This window comes from Hemibagrus wyckioides, linkage group LG05 (genome assembly GCF_019097595.1).
Source record: "Hemibagrus wyckioides isolate EC202008001 linkage group LG05, SWU_Hwy_1.0, whole genome shotgun sequence".
NCBI classification, from domain to species: Eukaryota; Metazoa; Chordata; class Actinopteri; order Siluriformes; family Bagridae; genus Hemibagrus; species Hemibagrus wyckioides.
In genome coordinates this window covers 14,345,789-14,368,815 of record NC_080714.1, presented here as the reverse complement: position 1 = coordinate 14,368,815, position 23,027 = coordinate 14,345,789, and the positions used below count along the sequence as shown (strand labels likewise).

At 38.4% G+C, this 23,027-nt stretch overlaps 1 protein-coding gene across 2 annotated transcripts in view; it reads right to left on the bottom strand.

Moving 5' to 3' along the window:
* Nucleotides 1-23,027, bottom strand: part of fbxl17 (F-box and leucine-rich repeat protein 17) — a 219,678-nt gene that overhangs the window by 137,027 nt on the left and 59,624 nt on the right. For both annotated transcript variants that reach the window (XM_058389333.1, XM_058389332.1), the window contains exons 6-7: nt 15,051-15,158; nt 2,460-2,590 (exon numbers count right to left, since the gene is read on the bottom strand). In XM_058389333.1, the coding sequence (XP_058245316.1) occupies nt 2,460-2,590; nt 15,051-15,158 (239 nt within the window). The remainder of the gene's footprint in view (nt 1-2,459; nt 2,591-15,050; nt 15,159-23,027) is intronic.

Here is a 23,027-nt window from a genome sequence, read left to right as displayed (position 1 = left end):
GAGGCAAATTGGTAGCCCTTGTAATACTGCCAGCTCCTTTAGCAGCTCTTTGATTTGGTGTATTGGATTGTGTGCTTGGATTGTTTTGTGTCTCACTAGTAAGTAACTTTGAATAAACACAAAAATATGTAAAACTACTTCACTACACAAGAACAATAGGCAAATATGAAAAAACAAGAACTGAAAGGAGCTCAAAAAAGGGGAGGAAAACTATCATACATGTGTGTTTGTGGGTCTGCTGATTTATAGCAAGCAGTCACCAAATCAGTCCTCTCAAACCATCTGTCTTTTAATCATCCCGACCCCTTAATTTTGTCAGTGAGAAAAGATATGTGCTTTGTATGTAATTAAAAATGTATCAAAGGACCAAGAACATCAAGACAATTAGCACCAGTCACTGAAGATGAGCCCTTTTTTGCCCTTCTTAGATCTTGCCCGTTTGTATGACAGTTAAATATAAAAGCCAGTCATTCACTCTTTTTGGGGGTATCCACCAAAGTGGTCGCATCCACCAAAGACACAAGTGAAGTTCAGCATTACAGGCCTCGCATCCAGCACCGAATAAAAAGAGACGAGAAAGCCCCACCAAAGATAATCCAAAGCTCCTAAAAAAAAATTAAGCACTCACAGGGAACAAACAGTGTTTTTAAAAATCCATTTCAAAGAGTTCACTTGTCAGTGTGTGAGGGCATGGAAGAGGGTTAAGGCTAAAAGAGCTCTCTGCTCTCTATGAGGCTACATAATAAAAGTACCTTAAAATGGTTAGTTCAGTGATGCTCAACGGCCGAGGCTATACTCTCTCTTGACCTAAGGTACTTGCTGAAAATGACACTATCTAAAAAGCACTATATGATTGTGAGGCTGAAATGAATAATGCAGCTCACTTTGGGGCTCTACATTGCTGGTATGATCTCTTTATCTGGTCCTGACCACACAAGAATTCCAAATCATTTACAGGATGAAGAAAATGGTTTTGTGGGTATTGGGCTATCAACATAAATGTTATATCCAGCTGCTTAACATTCAAGGACATATACACTACACTACACAAGCAGATGCAGACAATCATAGGAAAATGAGCAGCTCCAGCACCTCAGTATGAGAACAGAGAAATGCATGAACACAGAACACGAACACAGAATCTAACACAAAGTCTGAAGGCCTTCAGACCTCCAGGCCATGAATGCTTTAGTATCAGTACATCAAGGGAGCTAAACCGAGCAAAACTGATCCGTCAGTTCCACTGAAGAGTGGGAAGTTCTATCAGAGGTGGGTTGATATGGCAAAAAGATCATATTACAATCTCATAAGACACTTGTGTGATACACAGTATGTATCATGATGTACTGGTTTAGGAAACCCCCAGTCCTGCCAGTAGTGCTGCATTTTAAGGAAGCTGTGAAAAGGTGAAATTGAACCTTTAAGGTCTACAAAATAAATTATTATGAATTATTACTAAAAAGATTCAAAATACAATTTTAACATCAACTTAACTTTTAAATCCAATACAATCCATACCACAATACTGCAATATCACTGCAAAATGTACTGTAATATAATTTAACACATTATTGATTGATGTTCTGTTACTGTACTGGCCAGCTCTGAGTGCTACACAAAATTATTTACCTTCCCCAAGGCTTTATACCATTTCAGATACATCTGACCAGTGATGGATGGAAAACTGCTGTTTTGTTTGCAAAAGTTACAGAGATTCGGCTGCGTCTCATTCACATGTAAACTCCATATATGTATACATACATAAACCCACTTGTCAGTTTATTAGGTATACCTACTTTGCAATGAGCAGTTTACCATCTTCACCTCTGAAGTTATAGAATTAATAATTGCAAGATATCTGGATATCTGTTGGCAAACTGCTTGTGTGTGTGTGTGTGTGTGTCTGTTGCTGGTAAAAGTGTCCAGCACAGTCAGAAGGTGAACGCATGTCGCTCAGGTTTTTAAACTCAGTTAGACACACTGGCAATCATCCTATAGCCACTTTTTATTATCAGTTTATGACCACAGCACAACTACTGGCTAAATATTCTGTGCTTGGTTTGTTTCTCAGCCTAGATCTGGAACAGAAGTCTATTTAAAAAAAACCAAAAAAACACCTCTGCTCCTGCCACATCTAGAAAGCACAAAGTGTAAGAATGTTGATTTTCCTGAGACTGCCCTGTGAGGATCACACTGCCTGGTCTGTAAAAGAAATAAATACTCAACATAATCCCCCAAGTCACTCACACCTCAATTCTCCATTACTAATTTGTTCATAACACTTAATATAAAAATATTTGTTCATCTGTTAAAAATGTCATGATTGAATCTGCTTCACACAGACAGCCAGTGTGGGCAGATACAGCGTATTTTAGATTTCCAGTATATCAGTAAATTCTGTGGTCAGTGCTGCGTTCGTTTTTGACCATTTGACGGCGGCACTTGTGTGAATTACATACCTATCGTTGATGCTCCAATTGAGGCAGAGGTTGAGGGAGCTGAGGTTCCGGCAATTTCTCACCACCTCCATCACTGTCTCATTGTTCAGCTCAGAGATGTGTCGGAGATCCAGACTGCTCAGGTTTCGCAGCTACAGAGGATAGAACATATAACACATACTAAGATTAATAACTCTCTCTCTCTCTCTCACACACACACACACACACACACACAGAGAGCACTTTATTTTTCATTCACTACTGGAAAATAAAAGAAGTGAAAAGATCTACAATAGGCAAACTGTACCATTAAAGTATATTAGGCCAACTGTGCTGTAAATTAGCTTCATAAAACCAACGAGTTTAATAGGTTTAATATGTTTTGTTATTCTGGGCTCATTTATTTTACTTTCCATGAAACAAAAGGCATTTTGCAAGCACCACACAAGATAATTGCAATCTCTGGTCCAGACAACACGAACACCAGCACGGCCTGCACAATTCCCCTGGAAGTCATGAATTTCATCAAAGCAAACATTTGGTATAATGAACAGACTAATGTGTTCAGAGAAAAAGTCAGTTTAGTAAAAAAAAAAAAAAAAAAAAAACAAAAAAAAAAAAAAAAAAAAGAAAAGGAAGAAAAAAAAAGATCTCACTCATAAGCATACACGGTTACATTGATGGTCTGGGACAAATAACCAGAGTCCTATGAAATCGGTTTAATGACTGGAACTTAATGGGTCATTAACACTTAACAGCTTGGAGAAGAAGCCCAGGACTCTAGAGGCTAAAACGACAGAATTCTTCTGTTTAATAACAGACAGCCTTCACTTTGAAAAATTTCCCACCCCAGATTATGAATGAAGTCTAAAGTAGAATTCCAATCAATTCTAATGAGGGTTAATAACAGCAGGTTCAGATAAAACACCCTATTCCATACACTTTCTTGTGTTTAATACTAAACAGAATGTATGCACTTTTACAGAACATGACGAGAAAAAAGATTATTCTTTACTTAACCCATGGTGTTTCACAAAGAACCTTTAATGACAGGATTCCGATAAATATTGTTCTCTGAAAAACTCATTGTGCCACAATGTTCAAATGTTTGTTATCCAACTGGAAAGTATATATGCAATTAAACTGCAATCTTCAAAATCCTGAAAGTTGTGGGCAAAAGACATAACAAGCATCTTTTCACCTGCTGTACAACACCAGTCCATAGTATGGCCACACACACACACACACACTCTCTCTCTCTCTCACACACCTGGGAAAACCCATAGAAATTCCATACACACACAGCTACCTGCTGTACTACTGTGCTGTCTACTACATTTGTTCCTGGTCTTCTTCTTCTTATTATTATTTATTATTATTTAGCAGTAGTAGTAGTAGTAGTAGTATTGCTGTTATTCAAGATGATTCAAGACTTCACTAAATAACACAAAGATGCCACTGCTGCTTAGGATTTATGTGCTCCATTAGTATATATTACAACCAGTGAAGCAGGCTAGTGTAAAATCTACATGTAGGAGCATGTTTCTGTTACATATCACTAAAGATGTTCAGCTTCGTTTGGTTATAATACCATTTAATAAGGCTTAGGTTTCTTTCACAGAGCAAGAAACCCAGCAAATATCTGTATCAAGCTCCACTTTCCACCATTGCTTCTCCTTTCCTGAATTCATTACAACGCAATCAATGGCTCCACTTCACAGGAGAAGATTAATCATCTCCCCATCCTTAGATAATCACCCTTTCCGTTTCTCACTCTATGCTCCCATCTGCTTCACTCGCAGACGAGCTCACCGTGTTCTCTCTTGTTTTGCCACATGGTTTCATTCAACACGTGTAGGACAATTGAAATAAGGTAGCGGAAAGACGTCGCATGCTTAAATTGCGCCGCTAGCTATGGTTTTACTGAGACTCGCTTTATGGAATCTTAATGAACATGTATAATAATGTACACCTGCTCTGCTTTCACCATGCAGGGTCTTATTTATCCATCTTACTGCTCAGGTCCAACACTGGAAAGTCCAACAACTGAAAAACAAAATCAACTAAACACAAAAAACATTACAGCATGAACTAATGCAGCTGAGCAGACGGAGAGAAAAGAAGCTGATTTACAAAAAGCTAATGGATCTTGTGCTTGGTGTGTCAAATATTAGCAGACCTCCTAATCATCTGTAGTTTTTAGAAGGACATGGGAAAGAAATGAGTGTGGTGAGGCTGTGGCTTCAGTAAGGAGCAGAAAGAAGAGCCTACACTCAGAGGAAAAAAAAAACATCCTGCCATTTGACCTGAATTAGAGCAGAATTGAAGCCAACAGCAGCTTGGCCACTCACTGTTCAAATCAATTGCTATATAAAGGCTTCATTTTCCAGAAAGGGTGAAACAGAAGGAAGACTAAGAGTACAACCCATTAGCACAATTTTGGTACATCATTATTTTTCCTTTTCATTTCCAAAGAGGACGACATTATCTGCCATTAGCACCGAGACAGCATTGCAGGCACCCTGATGTCTTTGTAGAATATTTTATTTTTATCAACCAAATATTTCAACTCAGTATACTTTTATCTTGAATATACATCTACAAATAATCATAATAAACTGATAAATTAGGAGGAAAGATGCAAGTAGAATAAAAATGCAGGTAGCAAATTAAAGTCACGTCATCAGGCATTAAATGTCTGGACACAGCTACAGATTATTTATTATTATTATTTTAGCACTGACACATGAAACTCCTTCCATAAATGTTAAATTACATTTCCTATCAACAAATAAGCTTTCTTGTTAAATAAGTTCTTTTTCCAATCACTGAATTCTGACTTTAATTCATTATTATTATTAGTCTTTAAATTTAATGTATGAGCTGTTACTATAGAAACAATAATGTGCTAAAACTACCATAACAACATAAACCATATCAATATAAACAGCTTGTGCCAGAGCTGTTGTTATAGAAAATAAATCAGCATCTTCTGACCAATCAGGATGGAGAATTTAACAGCAATGTGGAAAAGTGAATTTAGATAATTGCCTTTAATGACAATTTCACCAGAACAGTAATATTGCAAGAGTAAATTTCATGAACAAAGCAGCCTGTGACGTCTCTGTTGGCTCTGCTTTTCAAAGTGGCAGGATTCTCAGATAGATAACACATAGCTATATTACCTACAGAGGGGAACACACATGCATGTGTAGTATGTAGAACGTTGTAGTGAGGCTTGCACTCAGGAAAGTAAAGCTGCTCAGAAATATAATTGTTTCATATTCACCATTCAACTCCTGTCATACAGCAATGAGTCAGATTTAAATGCCTCATGCCTTCATCTTCTAAGCACATAACACTGCATTCCAGCTGTCCATCCTGTGGGGCTAGAATGAAGCACTATTCCATACTGTACCCCTTTATAACTAAATCAGATTTCCTTTAGTGTTATGTGCCTACTGTTTGATAAACCTACAGCAGACATATACAATACACAAAGCACAGTAAACAGGGAAAAAAATGGTATTCCTGATTTATAGAATCCTTTTATAAGTCAATTGTCTAATGTTCCTTGGAAATGCGTTGCACACAGCCACTGTTTTTCACTGTTGATCTCTGACCAGTGCAGAAGAGCAAACAAAAGCAGCAACCGTTTTAATTACTATCCAATTATTTACACCATTAAAATGATTTGTAATGTGGCAGATCTTTATTTTAATTTGTCTGCCTTTTTTTCTTCTTTTCCAATTTTTGAACCAAAGATATCCGGTGCATCCCTAATAATTACAGTTAACTGACATGAACGATATAATTATTTAATACTATATAAAACACAGCAATCAATACATTCAAACATATTAATCCTTTTTATTTCATATTAAACATTCTTCATTTGTCATAATGGAAAGTAAGCGAGCCGTGAAAGTGCATCTTTCAAGACAAAACATTAGTAATATGAAAGGGGGCGGGGCTTTGGGTTGGGTAGTTCATATTGAAGAGTTCAGTGCATGTATGCAACGGTCAATCATTCCAGATTCATTAATGTATTGGCTTTTTTAATAGCCAGGGAAAACAAGAGACTTGCGCATTTGCTCGAGTTCCAGCATACTCTAATATTAAAATGTTGAGCTTCTACACAAAATGTACAAACATAGACACATCTCATATTATCAATTTAAATAAATTCCAATCAATTTGGGTTTTTTTATATTTATTTACCAAGTTACCCCTCACCCTGTAATCTGTACTTCAGTTGGGCATCAATTCATGCACTAAAGGTTCTGAGAATGTCAGTAAATACTGTTAAAAGTCTAAGAAATTCCCAAAATGCAACAAATTCATGGCATCTGGGCAAATATAGATTTAATGCATATAACTGAAGAAACAGTATCAGGCACGCTGCATGCTGCCCCAAGCTCTAACCTTAACTCTAAGTTCTTGGAGGTTATTTGTATTGACCTGTGTGCATTCCTGCATACTATTTCATGTCCTACTGAATCAGTTCAGATATTGAAGACAGTGTTATTTGTGCTATTTTGGAACACTGTGAAACTCTGGTGTGTAATTACAGATATGTAAACACATTATAATTAGCCATATTTCCAAATTTACCCCAGTGTAGCACCATGTAACTCATGCACAGACACATGCATCACAGTGACACTGTTTCTTACACTGCAATACGGACACAAATATAAAGCATTACCAAATTAATTGCTTCAACCCCTCAAGCACAAGGCATCTTATAGTTCACACAGAGTGCAGTGAGTATCGCGTTTGTATAACAGCTCATCAACACGCACACACATTTGAGCTATAGTCTCTATGCGCCCCAGTGACCGGTTGTGTATCAAACAGCTAAATTATTCATGGAGAAATGCGATTTCTTTGTTTGCAAAACAAAAGGGTGTCAAGTACATGAGACCTCACAGTGAGTGTGTGTGTCTCTCTTTCTGAGAATCCACGGCTGTGTTCCATCACTACGTTAATAGCAGTAGCACCATACACACAAATTGGCACGCTGTTAAGTTTTCTTGCACTTTCATAGGTTCTCTCTGCTTTTTTCTGCTCTTTGCCCTCTTATCTTGCATTTCCTGCCAAACAAGTGGCAAAAAAACAAGGAACTCGGTAGGAGACTGGAAGCTGAATTAGTTTGCTTGTATACTACAACTAACATCTGACACTGATGGACTCACAAATATACTGGTGCACGAAAGTAGAGGAATATCACACTTTTCCCACATCTGTCAGAGTCACTGAAGGAGAATGTGCTTATTATAGCATGTTAGCAACTCCCTAATGTTTATTTTTTTCTAGTGAATATTAATTCATAACTCCGTTTCCCCAAAGCATCCAGGCTCCTGCTGCAACCAAGCTGTTCTACATTTACTCTCCAGAGAGCTCACAATGTTTAAAATGCTCTGACAAATAAGGACACCGACTTCCCATGCATTCAATTCAAAATGCTAAGTTAACTAAATTGATGACAGTTCATGTTTTTTTTATTTGTTTGTTTTGTTTGTTTGTTTTATTTTGCTAGAGTAGGACTGATTTTAGGGGTGCTGATACAAAGGCATCTTCCACTTCATCGGCTTCTAGGGACGGAGTTTGAGGAATCATTAAATTCTCTAGTGTGCCAGAGAAAAAGGCTTTGGCAGATGATGCTGGCAGGAGAAACTGCTTGGAAGTGGCGTGCTGCTCCAAGTTGGCTGCCGGCGTGTGTAATTATTCAATGTGTTAATAAAAACACAGGGAAACTTGTGAAATGCAGCTGTTCTTGAGCCTGCCCTGTGCAAAGACTCGATCTCGCCAAATTTATCATCACCCCAGGGTCTGACGATAAGCCGCAATGGGCATTTATAAACTCTTAGTTTGATAATACATAGTGACAGAAGGCAGAAATAAATAAATAGAAGTCAGAAGAAAGGTCTAGTTTCAGAGACTCATTAAAAACTGTGATGGAAAAGAGAGAGTCTGCTTCCTGGCTGCTTAGGTGCTGAGAGCTGCAGGCGTCTAAAATTCCCGGCGGTCTCTTAGCAAATAAAAGAGAGAGCCTATTCCAAAATCAATACTAACACAATCACATGATGTAGAACGTGTTCACCACTGTTCATCCAACCTTGATTCAAATGATTAAGAGAGCTACATGAAGATCAATAATATAAAAATAAAACCGGCATGTCAAACACCTGCATCCAAGCAAAATATGACAGATACCTTATGAAGAATGGATTAATAAACTTAAATCAATGTTATTTTTGGTAAAGAGGCGCTGGGTTTGTATTTTCACACTCAAAGAAAGCACAGCTTCGCTTAAAACACACCTAGGGTGTCTTGTATGGAAAGCATGATGTAGAAAATAGAAATATATTGCTGCTTCGTCATTGGGAACGAAACTGTGAAAGCAGTCTGAAATCACAGCTTCTGCCTCACATTAAAGCCGTGGCATGCATGATAAAAAATCACTAGTTAAAGGCAGCCAATGTCCACAGCCAGGACTTGACAGAATTTATTTGCTGCTGCAAAGACATTAAATAATGGTGTTATAAGAGCACAGTGGGCCAAACACATAAAATGTCTGGTGGTGTGAGTATCCCAGAAGTGACTAAATATTCCCACTTAAGCTAATGGTGATGATGGCCTCCACCGGGTAAATACAATATAAACATTCCAGCTCTAAGGAAAAGACAGCAAGTGTGCTAAAATGTCGCTAAATAATTTGAGGCTATTATGTAGTGTGTTAAGGTGAATGATTTCAGCACGCTATGCAATTATATAAATCTAAACAGATAAGACGCCTCGTGTTTTGGGGCCGTGCAAGAAATTGGTTGAAAAGGCACTATTTTTTTTCCAAAAGTAGGTGTGTAATTACAGGCTTTGAACACAGTCCACATGTTATGGTAAATAAATGTACAATTCACAGAATATTAGCTTTATTTCACTGTTTTCATTTGTACGTAAAAATTGTCCTACTTTCTGCATATACTGTACTCTTGCAGAGAATTCTCAGAAATAGGGAAAGAGGGAAAGATCAAACATGATTCTTTTCATTTACACATTTAACAAAGGAAGGCTGTGTGTAAAAGCCCACAACAGCAAACACACTGCTCTCACTGCATCTCATAACAGAGCTGGGCTTGTGTGATGAACTGCAGATTATTATAAACATGCAATACCATTGTATATGATCACATAAAGCCTGTTTCCCCCCTACACACACACAGCCATTTAGAACTTTCATAAAGTTTCAATTTTAACTGACACCAGAGCGTGCAGTGTTTGTAGTAGTTCCAGCCAGAAACCATGTTTATTTCACACATGCTACACAGCAGGACAAGTCAGAGCAAAATTACACTTTGTGCACGCATCAACCATGTCACTATGTGCTGTTCTAAAAGGCTCTGAATATTAAACTGTTTACTTCCTTTTGTCAAAGTGCTTAGTTTTACTGAGCTCCCATTCTTTAATACAAGTTAGGTTGGTGTTTCTTACACAGAGTTTACACAGGATGTTGCAAAAACATTGAGTGACAGTTCTTTCCTGATAAGAGAGATCAGAGGTAAATGTCCAGATTGAAATGAAAAATCAAATAATCACTCTTTACAACCTTGCTGAGCAGAAAAGTATCTCAGCATGCACAAAACATCGATCCTTGAGGTGGATGGGTTACAACTAGCAAGCAGATGGCCACATTAGGGTCCACTCCTGTCTGCCAAGAACATGAATCTGGGGCCATCCTGGGCACGGGCTCATTGAAACTGGACAGTTAAAGATTAGAAAAAAATATCACCTGGTCTTTTTCCAGTCTTCAGCTGCCCAGTGTGAGTGAGACCGTGCCCATGCTGGCCTCAGACTCCACTTCCTGGCTGACAGGAATGGAACCAGGTGTGGTCTGCAGTTGTAGCACATCCACATCAAAATTGGTTTCTTTTATATTTTGAGATGGTTTTCTGCTCATCACTGAACAACAAGCCATGTCCGCCCACAGAACTGCCCTTCACTGTATGCTTTTTGTAAATTCTAGCAACTGCTGTTAAAGAAAATAAAAAAAATAGAATACTTAAACCACCCTGTCTGGTACCAACAGCCTTGCCTCGGACAAAGTCACCGAAATCACTTATTTCCCCTGTTCTGATATTTGAAGTGAACATATTTTCTTTTGTAGTATATTAAAAAAATGTGACAAAGGCATTAAGAAGTATATGGGCAGAGGATTGTGGATTAGAAGCCTGCAGGTCTTCCTCTGTCCAGTATGATAAGAGCTTCCGGCCTCTGATTCCTGCAGGGCTGTGACCAGGTCACATGATCAGTTTCTCATCTACTGCACAAAAAACATAACTAGAGGAGAAATCCACCAAGATCTCATGAGACACACCAACTGGGATCAGGGCAGCACTTCAAACCTTTCTGGACGCTCTACTTTTTCCAGTCTCCAAATTATAGAGATGTTCAAAAACATAATACTATTTCATCTACCCTATTGACCCACTGTTTCATAAGAGTTTTTGTAAATAAATTAAATTTACAATAAAGACACCCACAGAATTGATAGAATATATTAAGAGACAATAATTTATTAACAGCTGTGCTTCAAATTAAAACTGTGCTTCTCTGATGTCTGTGCTTCTGATTTGCAGCCTGGCTTCTCCTTCATCACCTCATGTGTTCTGTGCTGTTCTGAAATGGGAATAAAGTATGGTGACATTTATAATAAAAGCCTTTTGACAAACTTAGCTGCAGTCCTTTCTGAACCCTCACTCCCCCCTTCTCTTTTACGTAGGTTTGAAGAGTCAGCCAAGGAAGCTTTTTTTTCCTTGCTAATTTTTAAGCGCTGCAGAATTCCTTTCTTCCTTCAGCCGTTGGCTGTGAATAAAATGATTAGAATAATTTCCCCCTTCTCTAGTGCCCCTGCTCCTTGTTTCCTCGTCCCTTGTGTATTTTGGGGGGGGTTATCACTCCATGCAAGGGTGGTTTAAAGGCTGCTGAAAGCCTGTTTATTTTGCCTTTCCCGGTCAGAAACACGAGATAAGAGACGGGTGGTCTTTTCCAACCACTGACATAGAAAAGGAAAGAGAGAGAGAGAGAGAGAGAGAGCGATTAGAAGAAACCAAGGCCCAATTATCAAGATGCCCCCAAACACCCACTGACCACCGCCAGCCACATCAGCTTCTTCAGCATGCCTTCAAGTTTCAGGACTCTGTTAGATCCACATTGATGAGAACTCTGTATGGCTTCTAGTCTGTTTGTGGAGATGTTCATCCTGTTCGCTAGAATTTCACAAAGTAATTGGGCACCTCACAGCTCACAGTTTTAGTGTCCTCAATTCGACCTTGAGCTCAGGTTACTGGCTGTGTGGAGTTGTGCATGCTCTACCCATGTCCATGTGGAGTTCCTCCTGCTTCTCCAATTTCCCCCACTTCCCAAAAAATACACCAGATAGACTAGACTAAATTTAACGTAGATGTGAATATGTATGTACATGATACAGACATCCCATCCAGGGTGTATTTTCCACCTCACACCCAATGCTCCCAGGACAGGCTCTGCATCCACTGTGACCCTGACTAGGATAAAGCGCATACTGAAGATGAATAAATGAATGGAAAGACGAGTGAGGCGTAATATATTCAAATCACAAGCAAAAACCCCCCGAATTCAATTGTCAGGGTCGATTAGCCTTTTTAACATCAGGCCAACGGAGCTAGGCTTGAGAGCCGTCCCTGAAAATCCACAGCTCAGCTAAGCTTCTCGCTGGAGAGCACTTCATTTTTGTTTGATCATTTCACAAGAACTAAAGCAGAGTAAAATTAAGAACAGAGATGGCAAAGATGAGAAAACAGAAAATCTGTTATTACCGTCACAGACATGATGCTTTCGGAAAATGCTCCTTGGACGTTTGTTTTTGCTTTCCTTTTTATCTAAAGGGAATTTTTTTTGTCTTTCCCGTCTGAGCATAATATCAGAATTCCAGAGGGAGTGTGTGAGATTGATGTGTAAGTGAAGTCAAGGCAGAGCCATTAAGATGAAGGGCCATCTAAAACATCCCAAAAGAACAAAGTGAAGGGTTTTTGGCTTAAGCTGCCTGTTCAAGACGCTTTCACAGACCGTGTGATAATCACTTCCAAATGACAGAGGTATGTGTGGTAGAGTGAAGAGAGGGAGATGCTATATTAAATCTATATGTGTGCCAATGCAAAGCTGCAGGGCTCCAACTTATGAAAGTCTATTCAAGGTGCTTCTCCCCCCCACATGTTTTTTTTTTATATATATATTTATATATATATATAAAAGCAGCACCTACATGCATGTGATCCAACAGGATAGATGAATCCTGGCAGTCATCTAGCAAAAGAAGAAAGAGTAAGCGCGTAGGCATCAAGGCCAGAGTTCAGACTGGGAGAGGAAAGCAGGAAACCTCCTGCAGTTGAACGGAGATGGTCTTCATACTTTGCCAGCTGCCTCTGCTCTATCCATCCACACACCTCCTCCAGCATATATTACCCATGTGTGACCTCCCCTGAACTCCCCTCTGAGGTGCAAGAACACGCTCAAGAAGCAAAATCAACATCCGTCCAACCTTTCGTGCTCCATATCCATTACAAAACGCCGAGATGAAAACATACATCAATAAATTCATTAATACAGCTATAAAGACTCGCAACACTCAGAACAGACAAGATGGTGATTTATTTTCCCTGAGTTCAAATTCCCCTGTTCTCCTGTGAGAAAATGTGAACAGGCGTACACAGCGGTGTTGGAAAATAACAGCGCTGTTCAGTGGATAGATGAAAAGGCAGCTAAAGTAGAAGAAGGCCATGCACTGAAAGTCTGGGAATTTACCCTCACTTCCTGCTTATCTTGAGGAACATCTCTCACTGTCAGTGTGTGCGTACAGCTCTATAGTACTGCCTGTCTGCTCGGATTAAAACTCCTTCACTCAAATCAGATCTGCGCCACGCTTAGGAAGCAGTACTTAATGCAAATTAAAAAGAGGGATATGAGAAGTTAATATAAAGTAATAGACTGCTTTTCTGATGACTTTTCGAACCGTGAGGTGACAGTTCTGATTATAAAGGCAGGTGGAACCCGGGCCCGGAGAGTCATCAAAAATTCCATATCTGAATGAGACTCATTTCTGTGGATGATGATGATGGATGAGATTGATGGCAGATATGAATGATCCTGGAGAGAGATCATTAAACAGCTGGAGAAAGGCAAAGGCTTATTTATGAGATCTTAGCACATGCGAGATGGAGGATTTGCTCTCTAAACAGCTGCTCCAATATAGCAAGGGCAGAGGCAGAGTTAGCAAGCAGATTCATATTGCCTTCTGTGGCAACAATAAACTGCAATAATCTGCTCACCTAGAAGGGCCATTTTCATAAGCACTAGCAGAGCATGACATTGTTGTTTTGGACTTGTGGTCCCTTAAATTGAAGAATACGTATTGCCCTTCATATTGTTCACTTTGCGTTAAAGCAAGAACAAAGACTAATGTAAAAAAAAAAAAAAAAAGTGAATGCAAATGTCTAAAAATCAAATCTACAGTTCTTCTTGTCCATCCTGCCTCTCTGGTTCGCTCTCAAACACCTTTTATTCGGTATTGTTCCATAATCGGAGTACACAAAGTGGAAAAGAATCAGTAGGAGCTGAGGGTAGAGAAGGAGGAAGAGAGGGAGAGGGGTCCTGCACTGTGATCTGCTGAATAAAGCAGGTCCCTCTGGTGGAGAGCAAGCTTATTTTCCATTCCGGGTTCATGCGCTAAATGAAATGGAAATAAAAATCCGGAGAGAGAATGCAATGCAAGGTGGATGTGCGACCTCATCTCAATAATTGTTATGCTACATAAATGCTGCCACCAGGTGAATCGTATAATGTAATGATATTTTTAGGAACTCCCCATGAAATGAGAGACACAGCAGTTTAGTTCCACTGCTCGAGGCTGAGCTTTCGACAAAGTGTGGCTTAGGAAGGCAATGGCACTTTATATTTCTGAAAAGCAGTTTAAAGGATTTGTGAATAAACACACAACAATATATAACTACATTAACTTTCATTAAACCTACGTGGTACTATAGAATATACAGCATAAGCAATGAGCAATGAAGGCATGTGGTTACTAGCAAATATGCGACTTTATGGGTCAGCCGACCTCCTACAGCTTGTTTCGAGGGTGTTATTAATCATGGCCTCCATGTGAGAAGAGCATGAGGACTAGTACACACATATCTTATCATTCCCATTTAGACAATTACAGCCCTGCGTTTGATGCGACCATGAGGGAGATATCTTCAACCACAGAAAATGCTCTCATTAGCATGGTAATGCACAACCAGCAGGGTGTTCTCACAGTTTTACGATTCACCTCATTACACTCTAATGAGATTTAAAAGTAAAGGAGAAAACTTCAACCAGAGTTTGAGTAATCTGTGAGGAAGGGTTTCGCTTTGGTGTGGATTCGGGTTCTAACGTGTGGGTGATGGAATTCTTCTGATTACTGGCAAATGTCTGTTTTTATACTTGCTGAACTGGAGAAGTAAGTCATATTTGCAAGTGCGTAAGGAATGTGTGGATTGGTGGAGCTATAAGACTTGTCGTGACATCACTCACCCTGGTGAGGTGTATGACTCCCTGTGAGGTGACCGAGCAGCCCATGAAGCCCACAAACTGCAGCTCTGGACAGTGTTCTGCAAACGCCTGCACTGATCTGTCAGTCACCTGCAAACAAGATGAAAATAAGAGCCATTAAACTTTAAGTGTGTTCCAGCAAAAACACAGCTGAGGTCATATAAGTTTGCATACACCTTGCAGAATCTGCAACATTTAAATAAAGAAGTATAAATAAAATAAGAGGGATCATAAAAAGCCAGTGTGAAAAGATGGATCTCAACATCATAGAGCTACAGATGGAAAGAGGTCAAATATGCTGAAAAAGCAAAGAATGTGCAGGACCTAGTGGACTGTTCTGAAGAACTGTGCACTTTAGGACAAACAAGGGACAACACAAAACAAACAGTTGCTGATCATCCAGATAACAAGACACAATTCTCCAAGGCAAAGTCATGACCCTAACTGTATATGCATTAATATTCTTTTATTCAGTTTCTTACAACTTTGCATTTTTTCACTATGACATATGAAAGGAACATTTATATTTGTGTGCATCTGAGGACACAGACCTACACCTCAGACGCACAGTGAGCAAAGACAGAAAGGCTGTGATGTTACATGCTGTCTAGAGCAGAAAGAACAAAGGCACTAGGTCAATTCCAAGTGCTGAGTGATAGACAGAGCTGAAAGCAGAAAGGCAATGTGCAGCTCACCCCAGCTCTTCTCCCCTCTATGGGTGTCACTGTCTATAAATCTGAAATCAATCTGCACTGAGCCACAGAACCAACACTGTGTGGTGGAGATCCAAAACTAATGAGAGGAGAAAGAATAGAAGAGGGTGGGAGAAAATAAGAGCGAGACAAAGGCAGGGATAAGATAGAGAACAGATGGAAAGACAGAGAATGGCCGAGTAAGGAAATATTAGCTGTGTTTTAACACCCCTGGCCCCTCCGTCACTACAGTCTAGACACACCCAGTGCTTTCAAGTTCAGCAATGTTGAACTGGCCTCAGACAAGAAGAATAGCTGCGTGATTAATGTTAATGATGAAGAGTGCTTTTAATCCATCAAGCCTTCAATGCTGATCTAACTGATTTAAAACAAAGCACAAACACAGACAGGCTTTTAAAGATTTGAGAACTCTTAATAGGCCAAATGTGCAGAGGGGCACAGAAATCAGATTTATCAATTCAACAAAAAAAACAAAAAACAATCACAATATGTACTACATAAGAACAGATATGTGTAATAAACAATTAAAAGATAAGGATAAAGGATCTCTAAGCATAAAGGTCTAGTGTGATTTACAATTGCTAAGATTTCACTGAAGCCTTATTCTGATCACCCTTACTCTGTTATCTTCTTCACTTTCACATGTCTATAAAAGACCAGCACATAAAAAAGCACTTGCCCTTTTCATATACAACCAATATAGGAGGAAAAAAAGATCTCTTAAATATTACACAAAAACAAATGTGTGTCAACTAGGCACTTTCAAACAGAATGTTAAAAAAGGCAAGCAAACATCACAGCACATAAAAATGCTTCTTCTTCTTTCTGTGCTTGCTTACATTTGTGCAGCAGATGGATGAGGACTGAGGTAGAAAGCAGACAAGCACAAATATGCACATTAGGAAAAGGTGTGAGCATTCGCTCAAATAAGACTTGAAAAAAGTGAAGCAGAATAAATAAACAAACAAAAAAAAAGGTGCTTGTCAAGGAAACATCTGCATTAATAAGAAAGTTTCAAGAAGAAAAGTCTGCTATTGGTCATGAGCACAGTTCATCATAAATACAGCAGCAGGATTTTTCCTTATTAAACATTTATTAATTAAATTTCATCATTTAACAGCATTTAAAAAGCGACTCCTATTAAAGAATACTACAAATAAAAAGAAGAAACACTGGTATGAAGTCAAAAGACTGTCACAATTTACATTTACAGCACTTGACTGACACCCTTACCCAGAGACTTCTAATTATCTGATTTTTATTATGTTTTATACAACTGATCAATTGAGGGTTAAGGGCAGTGCAGGGAATAGAACTTATAACCTTCCCATCTGTAGACTGATATAGTAACCACTGAGCTACCCTACATGAAGCCATAAACTGAGAAACAAAGACAATGTCCAAAATGACTTCATTTAAACTAAACATTCACTTAACTGCAACAGTGATTAAGGCTGAAGCACAAGTTCCATAATTAAGCAATATATCATGAGCAAGAGTGCAGTTATACTGAAAATCAACACAGCCACAGACATGAGCCCTGCAAATGATCTAAAAACTTATTTATTCTCCTTGTTGTGAGGGTAAATCCCAATGCCTCATATAAATACATCATGCTGAGAGCGAGCTGAAGTGCTGACCTGCTCTGCTGCTGAGAGGAGGACATTGCTTCTCTCCTGTTTGGGTGAGTGTGAAATGAATTGTCTTGTAAAACAGCACGTGGCCCTTAAAAGTTAACAGTGTTAAACACGAGTCCACTTTTTAGGGGTTTTCACACTGGCAAGTTTAGTCTGAAGCAGAGCAGATTTCATATGAAAAACTGGTAATGTGAAAGCTGGCATGTGGACCAGGAAGTACACTGCAGTACCGAACCCGAGACTTCCTGGAGAAGAAGCTGTGAGTTCGGTTGCACGGAAACTCTGCTGTGATTCCCAGGAATGAGAACGCAACTCGTAAGTTCACAAGCATAATAATAATAATAATAATTATTCATTAATTTTTAAAAAATGTGGTGCATTGTGTTGTGTTCTATGAGACATGTTTGTGTATAGCACATGCACATTACACCATGCGCTGATTCAGTCCTCCCTTAAACCAATACAGATGCAGTGGCATTATATTGATATATTTTTTTACAGCTTTCTTCGAGAAAATGACTCCAAAGAAGGATTTTGCACAAATGTATAGCATAACTATCACTGCTATTAAACAGCCAAGCATGACTGTTTATCTTTAGGTTTAATGCTACTAAAGCCTAAAAATTACACGAAACATGACAAGTCACATCCCGGGTCATTGATCATAGATGTCAGTGTGGACCGGTTTCTAAGCTATGTTACATCTCTGTGGTTTATGGTTATACTGTGCTATATTCTCTTCATAAAAAGACATCTGCTAACTTTAAACGGAGCACATCTGGCTTGAATTCAGCATCTCTGTCTCATTACTGTGGAATTAACAAGCTCCATAGAGCAAGACCATAGACCAGCCATACTAACAATTAACCAAGACAGAGTGATGATGGATTTGGAGGAATTGCCTGAATGAGGACAGGATGGACACGCAAACTGAAGAATGTCCAAAAAAAACAGACTCTAAAGACAAATGAAGACAGATAGCTGTGTAATTGAGCTGACAGAATCAAAACAGATCACTCATCCTCAGATCTATGTCTTTTAGTCCAGTTATGGCAGCACCATAAAATCTATCATTTAGCATTTGAAGCTGAAATTTTATTTAGGGCACTGGTTCTTTCCTGTGCTTGCTTTTTTTCCCCTATCAAACACTACCCAAAAACAGCATAATGACCAAATATCTGTGTTCTTTTAGTGTATAAGCTCCTGAAGTGTGAAACACACTAGCTCAATTTCTCCAATTATGGAGATATTCATGGTTTCTTTGTTTGTTTGTTTTGTGATTTTATTATCTAGTGTTTTTAATCGCCTAATGATCAGGTAAATATCACGATCTCTGTATGTCATTGTATAGCTGTTTATTTTCTCTGCAATATCATCCTGGATATAAAAATGGTATAATCATACCATTATAATTATACTTAATTGTAATTGTTTAGTGTAGGTATTAGCAGGTGAATATAATGGTGTTACAGGTAAAGTGTGCACAATGGCTGCATCACACCACTTTGTCTGGTGAAGTCCCATCACACTTCTGCTTCAGTGCTCTTTGATAAAGTAACACAGCTCCTATTTAAAGTGCTTTCTAAAAAGCTCGCTGCATTCAGACAGAACGAGCTGCAGAGAACTGTGACACAATGACAGCAAGAGCAAATCTTAAATGGCCAATCATATTCAGGTCTAAAGTTACTGTCTGACCTACACCTCACTGTTCACTCCAGTACTCTGTGTGTGTGTGTGTGTGGTGATTGGTTATGTCATTAAACACCCAAGCTCAACAAATCCTCTACCGCTGGTTAACAATATACAGTTTTCTGAATCCGCAGAGAGCAAGGCAAAGTGAGTGTGGTGTTTTATGACGCCCACTTAGCCTGCAAAGACAAAAGACCACTTGTGCAGCTTTATTGTGCCTTTTAATGAGATGGTAAAGTTGGCCATTTTCCTCACTGAAGTATATGAAAAGAAACTGCAACAAGGCATCAAAACTGCTGATTATCCATTTTCTCGGTAACTCCATCGCTTTTTCTGTCTTTACTTCCTTCCTTCCCTGCTTTCCAGCTCTTCCCACCTAAGGAGAAGAAAAGCACTCTGGGATGAGAAAATAAATAGCGCTGGATACATGGGCTGACTGAACAAACACGCCGGGGTCTGAAGCCCGGCTAATTTGTGCAGCTTTATCAATGAGATGGATTGCCTTCGTTCTCCACGGGTCAATCGGAGGGTGATCAATCAGGTTAATTGAGTGCTTTACCCATGTGTGAAAAGCCTCTACACAGGGGAGGGATGAATGTTCGCGCCTGGAACAAGCTCATGGAAAGGCGGCGTCATTTATTCTGACTGATCCAGACTCGGAGGGAAACTTATAATGACCAGCACAAAAACTTTTTCTCTTTTTTTTTTTTGCTGTTTCAAATGAAAAGGTAGCAGGTGTTAGTTTAATAAGCAGCGAGGAGACACAGTGCAGTAAATCCTCTCTAACCTGTAACACAAACATCATTAACATGGTGTTAACAAGCGATACAGCAGTCTGCCTTTATAACAAAAAATACTTACATCATTAACCCTAGTTATAATGTTACTGCTAGGCATAAAGTTGCATGTGTTGTGTTCTCCATTAAATATAGCCGAGTGCAAAAGTTTACATACAACAGAACAAAATTTTAAAAAATTCAATAATTATAGTATTAATATTATACTTAGCTATTTACCAAAAGTCTCCATGCTCAGGGGAAATGATCACATTTTTGCACAAGTAATTTTATTTACAAAACCTCCATGCCATTTCTTTATAAATACAAACCGAGTCATCTCTAGTGATGGTACGTTTGGACTGAGAATTGAAATATGATGTTTAATAACTATTTTCACATCAAATGAAAAATTAAAAAATTAGATAAATGGCAAGTTGCTCTGGATAAGGGCGTCTGCCAAATACTAGAAATGTAAACGTATCCAGACTAAACACCAAGTATCATTCAGACAGAGATGTGTTCTTTCCATAGGTTTAGCCAGGGTCCTGCTCCTTCACAGCCCACACTGTAAAAGCAGACACGTGTATTAAGAGTGCAGGTGGACAAGTGAATGAAATATATAAGAACAATTAATTCACGAACAAAACACCACTAGCCATCTTTTGTACTCATAATGAATTGGTGTTAACACATCTGGTGTTATGCATGGACCTGCAGCCTTACGTCAGCTTTCTGATGACGGAATGAGAATAATTTCAATACGCTCTTCTTTTGCTAAACGCACTTTTAAAAAAATATCCAGGAGAAAAAATGTATAATCCAGGAGAAGATATGTATAATCCAATACACACACACTGAATAGCAGACTTTATATACGTAAGAGAGGATATATGGAGAGTATGTCAGCTTTCCCAAAGGTTCCTTCATTATTCAGAGTAACTTGAATAGTTAAACAATATTAATAGTGAAGAAAAATCTAAAAGATCTCTTTTCCTTTGTGAATGTGATTTTCTTTAATAACTTGCATGCCTTTATCCTCTGTATTCATCTTTTCCTTCTTAGCCACTTTTGGATACTCTCAGTTGTAATATTCACATTACTGTGAGATTTCTTTTTTTATAACAGCGTATCCTACTTTGTAAAGAAGAAAGACGCCCAGAGAAAATGCGATTTCTACAGCTACATTACTGAAAGCTAAAAGCAATCCTTTCAGCAAACAAGTTTTTAAAAAGTTTTTCATACTAGCAGCTTCTTTAAGCCAGTAATGCAATGCTTGCAGTGCTTGCATTTCATTTGAATTCGATTTCATGTGTATGGGCTTTGTTAGTATGCAGTTATGCAGAAGCTTTACAGAAATCTGGATGAAGATTTAGACTTAAGAAGACGTGAGGAAGAAACGGGATTTAAAATGAGAGCCATCTTTTACAGTATATAGGTGGAGAAGAGGAACTGTTAAGAGTAATGGCACTGAGAGGTAAAGTACTACAAATAATACTGGTGTGTATGATTATGGTTCAGCAAACTTGACACATGATTTTAATAATTTTCTTCAGCAGATTGCGGGATGTCATATAATTTAATCTTCACAGGACTTCATGGATATAGCCATCACATTCAGTTACCAGATCATCAATGATCAATTATCAGAAACATAGCTTGGGTGTTTTGGTCTTGAATCTCCTACGAGCCAGCTTCGGCTGATTTTGCTATTAGTTCTTTGTAATAAACGAATTTTGTCAGTGTTACAACTGGAGAAGAGAAACTGTATAGAGTAAAAATAAGAGTAAAATACTACAAATAATACTGGTTTGGATGATTATGGTTCAGCAAATTTGACATATTATTCTACACTGAAAAAAAAAGAAATATCTGCTCTGTCAGATTTAAGAAAAAAATACTACATAAAATTACATAAAAATATTACATTTCTCAAAAAAACATGATTTCATTGTTTACACTAAATGTCATTTTAAAAAAAAGTTTATAATGACTAGATTAAATGATTCAGAGAGATATCCATTCATATAAAATTAACGTAAACCAATTACACTGTGAAATCTCACAAGGATGTTTGCCACTGATCTATAACTATAGTGTTAACTTCACTCTTAGGAAACACAAGCGTTGTAGGGTTCGATTCTCAGTTCAGGTACATTTGAAAACACACAGCAAAATCATTTTAAATGTATGAAAACTAATAGTGTTAATGTTAGTGTTAATGTTGGAACCGATGGATGCTTCTGAATGAAGTCAATTCAATTTTTTCAGTGCAGCTGCCATGTTAACATAATATCAATAAGCTTGTGAGGGTCATGGTTTGTGGGGTAAAAAAAAAAAAAAAAGATTTATGGGTGTGTGTGTGTGTGTGTTAGATGTGTTAGTTGATGGGGACAAGTATAGTATAGGTGTGTGTATTCCTCTGAAGGCCTTCGAGAAATTTATAGAACATTATTCCTGACAATGCAAGGCTTCTCATTAGAAACACACACACCACTCTGAACCACACACACACACACACACCACAAACCAGTCATAATTATGCCACAGGGAATATTTATCAATTAACACCACAGCACTAATTAGCAAACTCAGCAGTCGACTTTTAGCAGCGAGTAATGGCGCGGTCCTCTCCAGCTCAGCAGGAAGACTGGCCGACCTTGAACATGCTCTGATTGCGTTATTGCTTTTTTGGAATCATTTTCAAAAATATTTATCAATGCGGAGGCAATGTGCTAATGCCTGAATAAACATTAGCTTAAACAGGATGACTGTTGCGCATTTTAATCATTTTCTTCAGCAGATTGCGGGATGTTACATACTGAACTAAACATATACTTTAATCTTCACATGACTTCATGGATATGGCCATCGCATTCAGTTATCAAATCATCAATGATCAATTATCAGAAATATAGCTCGGGTGTTTTGGTCCTGGAAAAGCTTCAACTGATTTCATCATTAGCTCTTTGTAATAAACACCAACATTGTCATTTTTTAGAGGAGGCAGATTTTTAATATGAAAAAATAACTTCACAATTACTTCACTGCCACTTCTGCAAGCTGTACAACATTTAAGCAGGAAAAAAAAACCCTCTCAGAAATAAGTAGTGCACATGGCACACCAAAGCCTCCTCCTACCAG